Source organism: Phocoena phocoena, chromosome 19 (assembly GCF_963924675.1).
Source record: "Phocoena phocoena chromosome 19, mPhoPho1.1, whole genome shotgun sequence".
NCBI lineage: Eukaryota > Metazoa > Chordata > Mammalia > Artiodactyla > Phocoenidae > Phocoena > Phocoena phocoena.
The window spans coordinates 13,427,817-13,442,095 of record NC_089237.1 but is presented as its reverse complement, the minus strand read 5'-3'; the positions used below and the strand labels follow the sequence as shown (position 1 = coordinate 13,442,095).

At 44.7% G+C, this 14,279-nt stretch overlaps 1 protein-coding gene across 2 annotated transcripts in view; it reads right to left on the bottom strand.

Moving 5' to 3' along the window:
- The window catches only part of PITPNC1 (phosphatidylinositol transfer protein cytoplasmic 1), a 254,225-nt gene that overhangs the window by 103,980 nt on the left and 135,966 nt on the right, over positions 1-14,279 (bottom strand). For both annotated transcript variants that reach the window (XM_065896907.1, XM_065896906.1), the window contains exons 3-4: positions 8,081-8,169; positions 7,044-7,051 (exon numbers count right to left, since the gene is read on the bottom strand). In XM_065896907.1, the coding sequence (XP_065752979.1) occupies positions 7,044-7,051; positions 8,081-8,169 (97 nt within the window). The remainder of the gene's footprint in view (positions 1-7,043; positions 7,052-8,080; positions 8,170-14,279) is intronic.

Here is a 14,279-nt window from a genome sequence, read left to right as displayed (position 1 = left end):
CACCTGACTTCACCACCCTCTCTGGGAGGATGGCCTGTGCCTGGCTCATCCAGCATCCCCAGCTGGAAGACTGTTTCTATGGCCTGGTCCCTAACAGGTCCCAGCTCATACGGCCCCATTTCTAAGAAGGGATACTTCCGTTGCCCCCTCCACCCCCAAATTACATACTGCCCCGGATACTCAGGGTTAACTGTGATGCAGAGACTTAACTCCCATCATTACCCCACCTCCATGATGCCAAAAAAGGAATATTTAGGGACCTCCATTCTATCTTAGCTCACATAGTAGCTGAGACGGCCAGATTGTCTTCTAATTTCCTTCCAAACAAGACCACTCCTAGAGTTCAGGTGTAATAATGTATTTGCCCTAGACTTGTAACTATTTCCTGGTTATGCAATTTAAGGGCTTCTACTGCCCTTGGCTGGGACTCAGTGGAAGGTGGGGGAGGGGGAGCTTAAGAAGGACGAGAGGCCTGAGCGGAATGGAGGTCGGTCTGTACACACAGCACCCGTCAGCTCTTTCTATTAGCGGGGAAGCTGATGAGGTCAAGATTGAAAGTGAAATTCCTATCCAGGACAGTTAGCTGCTTTCAGGAAAATACCTCTATCTCCCTAGTGCCACTCCCGGGAAGATAACCCGATTTCACCTTGGGTTACTGATGACTCAATTGTGAGCATCCCGACTTTCTTCCCCAGCGGGACTAACCCAACACTGAACAAACGCATCTCTCACTGTGGCTCAGTACCATTTGAGGTTCTCATGCAAGAGTCATTTCCTACTCCCTGGTTTCTTACAGTTGAGTTTTTCTACCTCTTTCAACTAAATAATTAAAATGCTGGGTAGCACTGGACAGCCCACTACTATCTTTGAGGAACGGCTAGCCCTTCCAACTAACAGAAGGGTGCTCTCCATTTGTCATCACCTCTTCTGCAGATTCGTACTGAAAGATGTTTTGCTGGAGGGGGTGCTCATGGCAGCAAAATATATACAGCAACTGTATATTCTAGGTCACTGCTATCGACTTATAATAGCTTGAGTTTTCAATTTCTTACAAATGAGAAGAAAAGCCTTTTCTTCCCCCCTTCGTTACTACTGAGGTTGAATTGATGTTGCTGAGCTATGTTCATACTCCAGTGAGGCCTTTTTTTTAGCCCTAGAAAAACAAAATCGGCGACTTTGGAAAGCAGCCAGTCTCCTTGGGCACCTTCCTCTGTGACTTTATAAACTTCAGAAGAACCGGCAGGTTTTGAAGAACTGGTTAGATGGTCTGTCCTCTGGAAAATAGCTGTTGTGTTGTTCTTTGTTCACTGTACAATTAAGATTTTTTTTCCTATAACCGAGCTAAAGATATATTTTTTCACTTCCTGGGCAAATGGCATTTCCACATAATCCTAAACACACACAGTCACTCACGGTGATGAAAAAGCTTTTACGTCTTAATAACTGTGATAACACCGAAGCCCTAGATGACCCTGAAGAGAAAGTTCCCTTAGCTGGATTTTCTCACAAATGAGGGCAGCGTGAGGTCTCAGTAATAAGCTGGACAGTCAGAAATAAGACCCAGGGGATCCTAGGAATAGACATACAATGCTCTGGACTAATCATATGAGAAAAGACACCTGTCCAGAGTATTACTGAGCCCCTCTGCCTCCCTGAGGGAGGGTGGAGTATGGTGACCCCAGTTGGGAATTTGGCTTTGGGGCAGTTTTGCTTTGGGGCACAGATAGGAAATATGGGGCTTGGAATGACATCAAGAAGAGGTATTTAGGATGAAAGGATCAGTGGATAAAGAGCCCAGTGAAAAAGCATTCAAAACAGGGGAAAAGATGAAGACAATTGAAAGCCTCTGTCCTAAATCCTGGGAGCAGACCCTGTAGTCAGAGAGAAGAGTGGGCTCTTCCTCCTGGGTAGAGAGCATGAGAACACGGCTGAGTCCTAGTCAGGAGGAGGGAGGTAGCTTCAAAATGAACACTGCAGGCCTGAAAGTGTGCACCTGCAGCCAGAGAGAAAAAAACCAAGAGGTCCTCACTGGGGAGATGGAAAGAAAAGCTGTGCTATATTTGGGATGGAAAATAAAAGTGGACTAGCTGGGAACAACGTTGCTTCCCTATGGAGAATTAAATGCAGACCTTGCCCTGAAACTCAAAGCTACCATCACCTGGCCTCCACATGTCTGGGCAGCCAGGATCCAGCAACATCACATGCCCACTGAGCCTGGAATGACCACATGGTGGACTGAATGTTTGGTCCCCTTCATTCATATGCTGAAGCCCCAACCCCCAAATGTGATGGTATTTGGAGATGGGGCCTTTGGGAGGTAATGAGGTTTAGACGAGGTCATGAGGGTGGGGCCCTCATGATGGGATTAGTGCCCTTATAAGAAGAGACCAGAGAGCTTGCTTTTGCTCTCTCTCTGCCATGTGAGGACACAGCAAGAGGACTGTCAGCAAACCAGGAAGAGAGCTTTCATTAGGAAATGAACCAGCTGATACTATGATTGCGAACTTCCCAGACTCCAGAACTGTGAAAAATAAATGTCTATTGTTTAAGCCACCCACTTTATGGTGTTTTGTGATGCAGGCCAAGCAGACTAAGATAGAACAGGTACCTACAGGTGGGAGTTCTACTCTCCCCAAGGTCCAGCTCAAACCCCACCTGCTCCAAGAAATCTTCCCACAATTCTCCCAGGCAGAATTTCTCTCACCTTTGCACAATCCTCTATTTGCACTTCGACTGTAACACATAGCACTGGTCTTCCTTGAATTACTGACAGCTATGTATTCACCTGCTCTCACGTTATTTTCCCCTACTCTGTCCCATTCAGTCCATTTCACTTCCTGAGTTAATCCTAACTGAGGCAGGAAGTACTTACGTTGTTATGACATATCACGTGATTGGCCCCACCATTAATGTGGCATATCAACTGCAGGACAGTTTCCTGAGTTATACAATTCTCTCTCCTCCGTTTCCCTTGGCCTGCCAATATGCCCCTGTTCTTATAACCTGATTTTTGTACATCAGTCTCTGAGACCAGTTCTGCCCCACTGTCACCCCTCCCCCAAACAGGCCTGCCAGATAAAATATGAGATGAGGTGACTTCCCTGTGCCACAACTGCGGAGCCTGCATGCTACAACTACTGAAGCCTGTGTGCCTAGAGCCTGTGCTCCGCAACAAAAGAAGCCACCATAATGAGAAGCACGTGCACTGCAACAAAGAGTAGCCCCTGCTCGCCGCAACTAGAGAAAGCCTGTGCGCAGCAACAAGACCCAGTGCAGCCAAAAATAAATAAGTAAAAAATAAATTGAAAAAAACATGAGATGAGCCCTCTTTTAGTATAAGTATAGCCCATGTAATTTTTGAGACATACTTATACTAAAAATTACTTGCTGTTAATCTGAAAATTCAAACTTAACTGGACATTCTGTATTTTTACTTGCTAAAGCTGGCAACTTTATCAGCCCAGCATCTCATGACCAAGTAACCTATGTAAGAGGGCTGTGTCCTGTTCTCACCTGTACAGCTTTTTGAGGACTCTAGTCCTGTCTCTGAAGCTCACGGCCCCAGTGCAGGGGCCAGGGCCTTCCCTCTCACATCGCAATCGCTTTTCTGGCTGGATGCCCAGTGCCATTCATTCTGCCCAGATTCCCAGTGCCGTTCATTCTGCCCTCTGGTCTGAACCTCTGCTGTTAGCCCAGCTCAGAGCTCATCCAGGTCTGAGTGCCGGCCTGTCTCCTGAGCTGTGTGATGGCCTGTCCCACCTTGCCTCCAGAAAACTCCAGGACTTGCAGATGACTCCCAGGTTATGACTGGAATGTCTAACTATTTCCCACCAGACTGTGACTTCCTAAAGGGCAGGGGTTATTGCTTAATGAAGCCTAGCATCTAGCAGGATGCTTTACACATTGTTGGTGCTCAGTAATAAATTACTGTTAACCTAAAATTGAAAGATGATGTTATGGGTTGAATTGGGTCCCCACTAAATATATGTTGAATTCCTAACCCCAGTTCCTCAGAATGTGATCTTACTGGGAATTAGGGTCATCACAGATGTAATTAGTTAAGATGAAGTCAAACTGGCATAAGGCAGGTCCTTAATCCAATATGACTGATGTCCTTATAAGAAGAAGAGAGAGACACAGTGAAGAGGATGCCATGTGAAGATACAGACACACACAGAGGGAAGACAGCTATGTGAAAACGGAGGCAGAGATTGGAGTGGTGCTCCCACAAGCCAAGGAATGCCAGAGGCCACCAGAAGCTAGAAAGAGGCAAAGAGGGATTCCTTCCCCACAGGTTGCGGAGAGAGCATTGCCCTGCTGACAACTTGATTTAGACTTTTAGCTTCCAGAACTGTAAGACAATAAATTTCTGTTGTTTTAAGCCACCCAATTTGTGACACTTTGTTACGGCAGCTCTGGGGAACTACCCCAAGGATTACATTAGGGAGGAACTGACCAAAAACATGAGGGCCTAGGAGAAATCAAGTAATACTTAAAGAGTCAGAAGGGGCTGAGTATGAGACTATACAACTCTAACTTCTTCATGTTTTGTCTCCAAATTTCCTCAAGCAGAAATAATTTGTGTCCTTTTAAAAGTTTGAACTGTATGATTAGAACTGCAGCCAGTACTGTGCGGCAGAGGCTGGGCAGAAGTAAAGGCTATGAGCCCCTCAGAAACCCTCCACGGCCTGCACAGAGGTGGGCACAAGAGACCAGGGTTCATGGTGATGGAGACTGGCGGGAAAGGCTTCCATGGGAGGTGCGTCCCTGTGGGGATGGCTTTGTCAGGAACCATGGTTTCCATTCTGTCACCTTCTGTTTTCAGTACTTTAATACATCGCCTTAAAAAATGAGCACAATACCACTAAACATTTTTCAGACTTCATTTCTCTGTTAATCACCCCCATATTTCACAGCAGTGTCATGAATTTATGGAGAATAAGTACTATCAGTTTCGGGTCAAGTCAAGGTGACCCAATTCTAAGGCAGCAAATAACTGCCTTTGCAAAGTTACAGGGACAAGAATTCTCTAGGCCTTGCAACTATGGATTACATTTCAAATGAAAAGTCCACGCACAAGCTTAGGGAGACGTGGGAAATGCGGTAACATCAGCTATCAATCAAATCAAATTAAATCCTAGAAAATTAGTACCGTCCAGTCTAACGAGCCCAGTCTGCCTTGAGGGGCACCAAGATATAGTCCCATTTATTCGTCCATAGAACTTCCATTTTAATGATGGCAGCTTCCAGCACTGTATGATATATAATAACGGAGGATTTACCATGTACCAAGGACTAGGCTGAGATTTCATGTGAATTATTTGATATAATCTTCATATCACCCTCACGGGAAAGTTATCATATTTTCCCCTCTTACAGATGAGGAAATGGAGGCTTAAAAGGAATTAATCTGCATGACTGTTAATGGAGGCGGGATTCAAAAGATTCCGAGAAGTCTTCCTCTTGAAGACGGTGCAATTGATGGGGCTGGGGAGTGCTGTCCAGGAACCACTTAATTGCCTGCTATTTATGGGCAACTTGCTAACAGTTTTCCATACATTAGATCAGGGGTTGATAAACTATAGCCTGGGGGTCAAATGCAGCCTACCGCCTAGATAAACAGGACCAAGCCCATATCTCTACATATCATCTCTGGCTGCTTTCTCAGAGACAGAGAGTGTTTGGCCCACAGAGCAGAAAATATTTACTAGATGACCCTTTACAGAAAAAGTCTCCTAACCCCTGTGTTAGATCATTGAATCTTACTACTAGTAGCTCTATGAAAAAGGGATTATCCCAATTTTAGAGAGGAAGAAATTTAGGTTCACAGAAGTTAAGTTCCTTGTTCTAGAACAGTGTTTCTCTGACCTCTAAATTGTAAAGATTGTATTTTGCCATAGAACTGCCTTTTTTTTCCCAAAGATAGGGAAATCGGGGAGGGTGCTATATATATTCCTTCATTTCATAAAAGAAAAGACATTTTAATACCCAAGAATGATGGTTCTAATTATCAACAGTCCTTTAAGTGGAATAAATTTAATTTTATGAAAAACTTTTTTTTTCTTTCATTTTGCAAAGGATGGGTGAGAACACAGTAATGGACCAGCATGAGTTCAAGAACTGGCAGTTGTGGGTCATTTACTTAAGAACTTTAGCTAATAAGAACCAGAGGATATTCAGGTCTACCTGACTCCAAAGCAGGTGACACTTTTGTATCTGTTGGGACTACCCATCTACCTTTGACCCATGCATTCCTTCTGTCATTCAATAACTATTCATTGAGAATCTACTATGTACCATGTATGTACCATGCTCATACCAAGGACATGAGGGATCATTTTTCTCCATGTAGTTCTCACCATCTCTCTCCCCTGTGGCTGTTTTGATTAAGACTAAAAACTCAACTCCATCACATCTCAGTTAATCATTTTCTTCTTATGACAGTCTGACCCATTTGTCATTGGGGAAAATGATCCAAATGAAAATACTACAACACAATGACCTTATAGACATTTTTTTTTTTAGTGTAAGTAATGACTCTACAGGCTCTTAGGACAGGTAGAAATTAAACGACTTTATCAAGCCACCGAGACTGTCCAATCTGAGTAAAATAGTTTGAACATACGTCAATAGTTTGACCTTTCGTTTCAAGGTCTTTCTATGAGGGATCAGGTCACAGACTATAAGGAAAAGCCTCACCTTCCATTGATAACTACCACCATCTCTTGAATACCACATTGCTAGAAACTGTTCTATTACAATGAACTATCACAAGTAGAGCAGTCAAGCTATTTAAAAATACAAGCAAAAGTTAATTATGTAAAGGCATTTTAAATTAACATTCATACTCTTGAACAAATGAGAACATTCAAATTATTGCATTATATATAACTATGTAATAGCCTACATTTAAATATTTCTGATTCTGAATTATTCTTCTATTTTTTTTTTTATTACATTGATAAGATGAGAAGCACAAGGGAAGTTCCAATTACTCCACTGATCTTAGGATGAATATTTTTAAATGATTAAGTGAAACTTACTGTGTATTCTGGTCCCAGATGTTCATTTGGACAAGAGGGAAAAGAAAAAAGAGAGAAAAGGATGATTTAGACCACACTTATATGCAATATAAAACCACAGAACTAATAAATATTGCTGAATTATAATTATTAAAATTGTGGTAAAGAAACCTTCCGAGGATTAAACCTTCATAAATACTAAGTGTCTCCATGTTTGCTCTCGAAACTTTTTCACATACTTCTGTGGTTGGGTAGATAAGGAGTGTAAGATAAGATTCAATTAGCCTATAGGTTTGTGGCTAATTAAAAACCAAAGAGTTGGCCTTAGAAAAGCAGAATTAAAGACTAATAATTCCAGTAGAGCATTTCATTAACCACAAAGGAAATCTTTTAAGTGGAAAAGCAGCTTTTAAAACCAATAAGACCCTGTTAGGATGACATTCAAATGGGATCTGGAATTTTCATGTGTTCGAGGGCAGGAACCAAAACTTCTAAATTTTTGGCCACAGTGTCTAGTTCAGTACCAACACTGAGTGTTATTATCACTCCACTACAAGTGAGGAAGAAAGTGATTTTCATATTATTCTATTGCAAAAGAAGTGGTTTGGAGCAGAGCGACCCAACAGAACCTTTTATATAAATTATAGTCAGGTTTTGTTTTGTGTGTGGGGGGGCATTTGCAAAGCAAACAAGTCAAAATAAACAACTTGTTTATGAACAAACCCCAACTCAACATTATTTGGGGATTACTGAGAAAAGAGGGAGAAATAAGGATCATGAAATCTCTAGAAATGTCACTAAAAAGAGTTTCCCTTTTCTTCTCCATGTGTTATTTACTACAATCACTTTAAGAAGGAAGATGGAATAGTTTAGCTTAAGCCCCCCAACCCCCTGCTAGGAAGAGTGCTGACCTAAAAGTATGGAGGCAAAGGGTCAGGGAGATATCACAGCGTTCCCACCAGTCCCTGCTTGGATAATCCACCCTCAGTCAGTGAAATCTGAATCCTCCTATGTCCTTGCATGGATACATGCAACATACAGGGTGTACAAGAACTTACCTGTAATCGTGTAAGGATAATAGTTCCACGCCTTCTCTGTAACATAAAATATCTTGGGAACAACAGCTCTAGCCCAACTAGGCAGTTTGCTAAGACGAAAGAAAGAAAGAAAAAAATACAATTAGAGTCTGTCCAGGGCCTCACCCTGCTACCATATTTTTCCGGAGAAACTGACTGCTAGAGAAATCAGAGGACTTCTACTTCCGCTCTTCTCTCTGTAGCCACTTGGTCCCCACCTCCCTGGTCTTTACCATAGTTAAATCGTCCTCGGTTCATATTTAGGACATGTAGGATGGCCACAGACACTAGAAGGCAGGAGAGAGGCACAGAACGGATTGGTTCCCCAGAAAGAACCAACACTGCCAATACCCTGATTTCAGACTTCTGGCCTCCACCCTGGTAGGAGATAAATGTGTGTTGTCTAAAGCCACCCAGTTCACAGCCATTTGTTGCTGCAGCCCCAGGAAACTAATGCAAAGACAGAGTCATTCCTCTGGAACAGGCACCCAGGCAGCCATCTGCAGAAAACATTCTCAAAACAAGGAAAACCCAAGGGCACAGGTCCCAAGACCCTTGGTAAACCAAGGACGAATTAAGTTTTGCTTTGCTTTGTTCTGTTTTCCTTCTGAGGCAAACTCTACAGCTTGCTGCAGGCCCAGAGGATTCCTTTAAATATTATATTTAAATATACAGAATGATATACTACTGAGGGATGGCTGCACGATTTTATTCCCCCCAGCACGCCACTGTGGCATTTTCTGTCTTTCTAGATGCTACCATTTTGTTTCTTTCCTATGCTGGTGCCTACAGCTAAGTGTCTGGGACACCAACGTCTAGCAGTACCTCACACCCAGAGCGATGACGCAGACTCCCATCTCCTGAGGGCTGCACGTTGGCAATAAAGAACATCAAGAAGCGGTTGTGAACTGCAACCTGATCTAGCTAAGAGAGGGGGGACATCAAGGTAAAAGAACCCCAAATCCCCAACCCCTCTTGGACATGGGGTTTAAATGACATCCAGAGCCAGTGAAATACTGTGCACCTTGCATGTCTTCCCAAATTGTTTCTCTTATTTCTGACAGTATCCAGTCCCTGCTTTTTAAAAGACAAATACGTATTTTCGATGGCTGGTCAGACCTAACCCAAAGAAAGCTCCAGGCCGATACTCAGCGCTAAAACAAATGGGGAAATCAGAGCCGCGTCCCCCACCCCCCCCCCCACCCCCCGAAGCCAGGTGAGTGTCAGATGGAGGCCACTGCTCTCAGGTGTGCTATGAGGGGCGCACGGAGCAGTTTTATGATTCACAGGACAATTCTTCTTGCTCATCTAACGCAGAATGTCTCACTCCCATAAAATCATCTCTGCGGTAACTGCTCATTTACCTTCCCTTCAATCTGCTTAGAAGGAAGGGGCTGCTTCCCAACAGGGGTTTTTACAGCTTTCGCCTAGGATTTATTCTTTCAGTCACTGAAGCTGGAGGGTAACTGGGGTCAACGCTGAGAGTGGGAAAGTCGCGTTGGGCTGGCTTGCGGGAAGTGGTCACGAGCATAACGTCCCCCAGGTGCCCTCCTGTTTGCCACCACACCCCAGAGTGATATGCCAAAGTGTCATACAGGGAGGTGTGGATCTACTCACAGGCAAGTGGTTTTCTTGTGCTTTTAACGGGACCGAAACAGGATTGTGGAATCTCCCCAAGGTAAGTTAGGCATTGTTCAGTTTAGACAAAGTACTTATGTCTCCTTACAAGCATTAGAGCCCTTTCTCCACTGTTCTCTAGTGCGGGGGTGTTCCATCTACACTGCACCCCTCCCCAGATTCACCAGCCTCCTCTTGATACCACTTTGGGACCCAAGTCTTCCTCCCTCCATAACTCAATCCCTCTGTCATTTAAAAAGTCTCCCAGCAGAACCACATCCCTAAGCAACAACCATTTTCTGGAAGGAAGATGAAAAACACTGGCCATTTTCCACTCATGTTGAAACTTGTCCTATTTGTAAGTGGTCACGACTCCAGGCTCTAGAATCTTTATCTTAGCTGCTTCATCCACCAATGTATGCAGAACTATAATCAAATACCTTTTCCAACAAAACGCCCGAAAACACGTAACATTTAGCCAAGATGGCTGATACAATTTTATGTGACTTCTAAACAGTCTGGAAAGGAGGCCCTTCTGGTATAATCCATTTACCAGGCCAGGCACAGGAGGTGTTGGAACAAATTCTGTGATATGCCATTTAAATATTTTTAAGTCCACTAGAGACCTTCTCCTAGCCCCTGACTTCCCCAGAGCACATTCAACATTCAAATCATTTTTGTCTGAGAAAGTAAAATTCGTTTTTCCATGCAGCAATAATTTATCAGGGCTGCAAAGGAAAATGGAATTAAATTAGACCCCACTGCTGCTGTCCCTTTCGTGATGTATACTGCCTACAATTCCAAGGAGAAGCCTGTCATTCAAACTCACTACCTGGCATCAAACAAGAACCTCTCTTCTGGAAAGGTGGCATGACTTGAATCACGTCCTCTTGGTCCAGTGGCCGAGACTAAACCTCCCAAGACCATCTCACCATGGCTCAGGCTTTAGGGACACTGAGGAAAAAGACAAAACTCTAAAACCTTTAAGGAATTAGGAAACGTGCTGATGTGGAATGCTACCACATTTCCCCAAAACCTTTGTCCATGCCTACCAAAGATAAACTTATCAAATTGTTTTGTTTCTTACTTCTTTACTTCACATGGAACAGAACATACATCAGTGACAGCTGGTCAACTTGTCCCAGGTTAAATGGGACTGTCCTGGTTCTGAAACAGGAGAGAAGGGGGCAGAGCACAACCTTTGAAAGAATGACATAGCCGGAGGACATGACATAAACGGATTAGAACCAAATGGGTCCAAGATGGTGGACAAGTCGACTGCACTAGACCTTGAGCCTTAGTATACACTCACATCAGTAAGCTAAATGACACACCCAAAGGCACCGTGACAGTTCCAAGACCGACCATAAGGATCAAAAAGTGGGCGGTGACCCAATTACTGGAAATCCCCGCCCCTTCCTGAAATAGCTGGAATATTCCTCCCACTTATTAGCCTATGAAATTACCCACCCCTATAAAAACTGACAACCCCATACCGTGGTGCCTTTCTCACCTTCTGAGGTGGCCCACACTCTGTCTGTGGAGTGTGTTTCTCTCTAAATAAATCCATTTCTTACCTATCACTTTGTCTTTCACTGAATTCTTTCTGCAATGAGACGTCAAGAATCTGAGCTTCATTAAGTCCTGAAACCAGGTGTGTGATCTCAGTTGGAAGACTGGGTGTTGGCCGGGTCTGAGTCCCAGCCACGAGGGTTCGAGTCCCAATCAGGGTTTTGGCTGGGTTTGAGTCCCAGTCTGGGTTGTGGCCAGGTTCGAGCCCCAGCCATGTGGGTTCGAGTCCCAGTCAGGGTTTTGACCGGGTTTGAGTCCCAGTCTGGGTTGTGGCCAGGTTCGAGCCCCAGCCATGTGGGTTCGAGTCCCAGTCAGGGTTTTGACCGGGTTTGAGTCCCGGCCACGTGGGTTCAAGTCTGTATTTGACGTGCACAGTTTCAGCTGGTGACCACGAAGAGACAGTGATAAGGTAAGAAAATGTTGAGAGTCAGCTCTTGGTCCTAAAGAGGCCCGTGGGATGCCACAAGCCATGCATACTGGGGAAGATGCTCTGCCAATGTCTGCTCATTTTTTTTTTTTCTTTTTTGTGATACACGGGCCTCTCACTGTCTCTCCCGTTGCAAAGCACAGGCTCCGGACACGCAGGCTCAGCAGCCATGGCTCACGGGCCCAGCTGCTCCGCGGCATGTGGGATCTTCCCGGACCGGGGCTTGAACCCGTGTCCCTTGCATCGGCAGGCGGACTCTCAACCACTGCGCCACCAGGGAAGCCCTGTCTGCTCATTTTTGACTGGCGGGTCAACCCCGTATACTTATGTACATCCAACAGCAGGTTCAGGACAGAATTATTAATCTCTGTACTCTTCTCCTTGACCCTGAGGTTTTTCTCCTACATTCTTGTATTCTTGTTCATTCCTGCTCTATTTCTTTCTTTCTTCTGTTAACCCCAGAAGACCTGTGTGACCACCAAGGTGTACTTTTTATTGTTTTTACTCCCCTCCCCCTGACACTCACAAGTGCTGACCCTTTATTCCCAGCGTATAGCTAGACCAACTCCTGTTCATCATCAACACCATTGGGGACGTCTTCTGTGCCATCTCTTTGCGACTTCTGGGGAACTAACACCTGATTGGGAGACTATCTTGGAAGGGATAGCATCTAAAACTAAGTGCAAATCTTGACTAAATTGCGTGGTGGATTTTGACTTAAGAGTAGAATTTTGGATAGCTCAGGAGTTAGAGACGTCACCTCAGGCTTGTCTGAAATGGGTCAGGGCTGCATCAATCCCAACCAATACTCCTCTGGGCCATATACTCTGGGGTCGGGAAAGATTTGGACAACAGGAATTAAAAGGAAAAAAAACTTAGTGCGTTATGTAATCAAGTTTGGTCACAATATGAGTTAGGAAATTTAAAATGGAGTGAAGTACCCTATGTTCAAATTTTCATGGCCTTGTATCTAGGCAATGGAACCCAAAATGAATTTAAGGCATGTGTAGCTTGGGAGGGATAACTCTAGGAAGGACACAAAGGACTTAATAAATGTGATTAGGGCTTCCCTGGTGGCGCAGTGGTTGAGAGTCCACCTGCCGATACAGGGGACACGGGTTCGTGCCCCGTTCCGGGAAGATCCCACATGCCGCGGAGCGGCTGGGCCCGTGAGCCATGGCCGCTGAGCCTGCGCGTCCGGAGCCTGTGCTCTGTAGAGGGGGAGGCCACAGCAGTGAGAGGCCCGGGTACCGCAAGGAGGAAAAAAAAAAAAGGACAGTTTGTGCTGTGATTCTGGGAAAAGAAGCCTGCCTCGTGTCAGTTCTTGGAAGGCTCTGCATGTGGAGAGTGTTAGGGTAATGTGGCAGGGGTGTGGGGAGCACCCAGGGGAGCCAGCCACATGTGTCAACATCATCAGGCAGGAGCGAGGCACAACCAAGGTGGAAATCACATGACAAGATGCCCTGTAAGATCCCAACCAGGCCTAAACATTCTGTTTCTGTGATGTTCCATGGGAGTAGCTGAGGGGGCAGAAGGCAGGGGACCCGGCAGCATGAGAAGCCTTGGCGTGTTCTTAAGGATTGAGATGGGGACCAAATAGAAGAGCATGGATTGAAAGGTATGTCAGGAAGAAGGCTCTACGTGCTCTATTTTCTCCAGTATATATATATATATTTTTTTTAAAATAAATTTATTTATTTCTTTATTTATTTTTGGCTGCCTTGTGTCTTCATTGCTGTGCACAGCCTTTCTCTAGTTGCGGAGAGCGGGGGCTACTTTTCATTGTGGTGCGCGGGCTTCTCGTTGCAGAGCATGGGCTCTAGGCACGCGGGCTTTAGTAGCTGTGGCTCACAGGTTCTAGAGCGCAGGCTCAGTAGTTGTGGTCCACGGGTTTAGCTGCTCCGTGGCACGTAGTATCTTCCCGGACCAGGGCTTGAACCCGTGTCCCCTGCCTTGGCAGGCGGGTTCTTAACCACTGCGCCACCAGGGAAGTGCCAGCAGGTGGCTTCTTAACCACTGCACCACCAGGGAAGTAACATCCAGTATATATTTAAAATACTATTAATTTATTTAATATTATATTCTATACATATAGAATATATATTTATATAGAATATATAACTGAATATTCTAAAATATATGATGTTCTTATATACATGGCTATTGTTTCACTCCTGTCACTCATAACTAGAACGCATTCCCATCAGGGCAGGGATCTTTGTCCAGTCCACTGCTGCTCACCCAGCCAGCACCTAGAATGATGCCTGGCACACAGCAGGTGCTCAATAAATATTTTCTGAATGAATGAAGATCGTCTCTGGATATTCAGAAGTCAATAATAACCATGAAGAGTCTTTCAAAATAGTGTGGAAATAAGCTCTTAGGTCAGAGTCTCTGGCCCCGACACTTCCTCTTTGACCTGTTGCCTGGGTAGTGGGCTCTCCCTCTGCCACATGAGCTGTGGGCAGTTAGCTCATACTGTGGGGAAGATCTGGGAGAACAGAAAGAAGAAATGTGAAAGAAAGACCCAAGCCACAGCAACAAGGCTCTACCAATGAGCTGGTA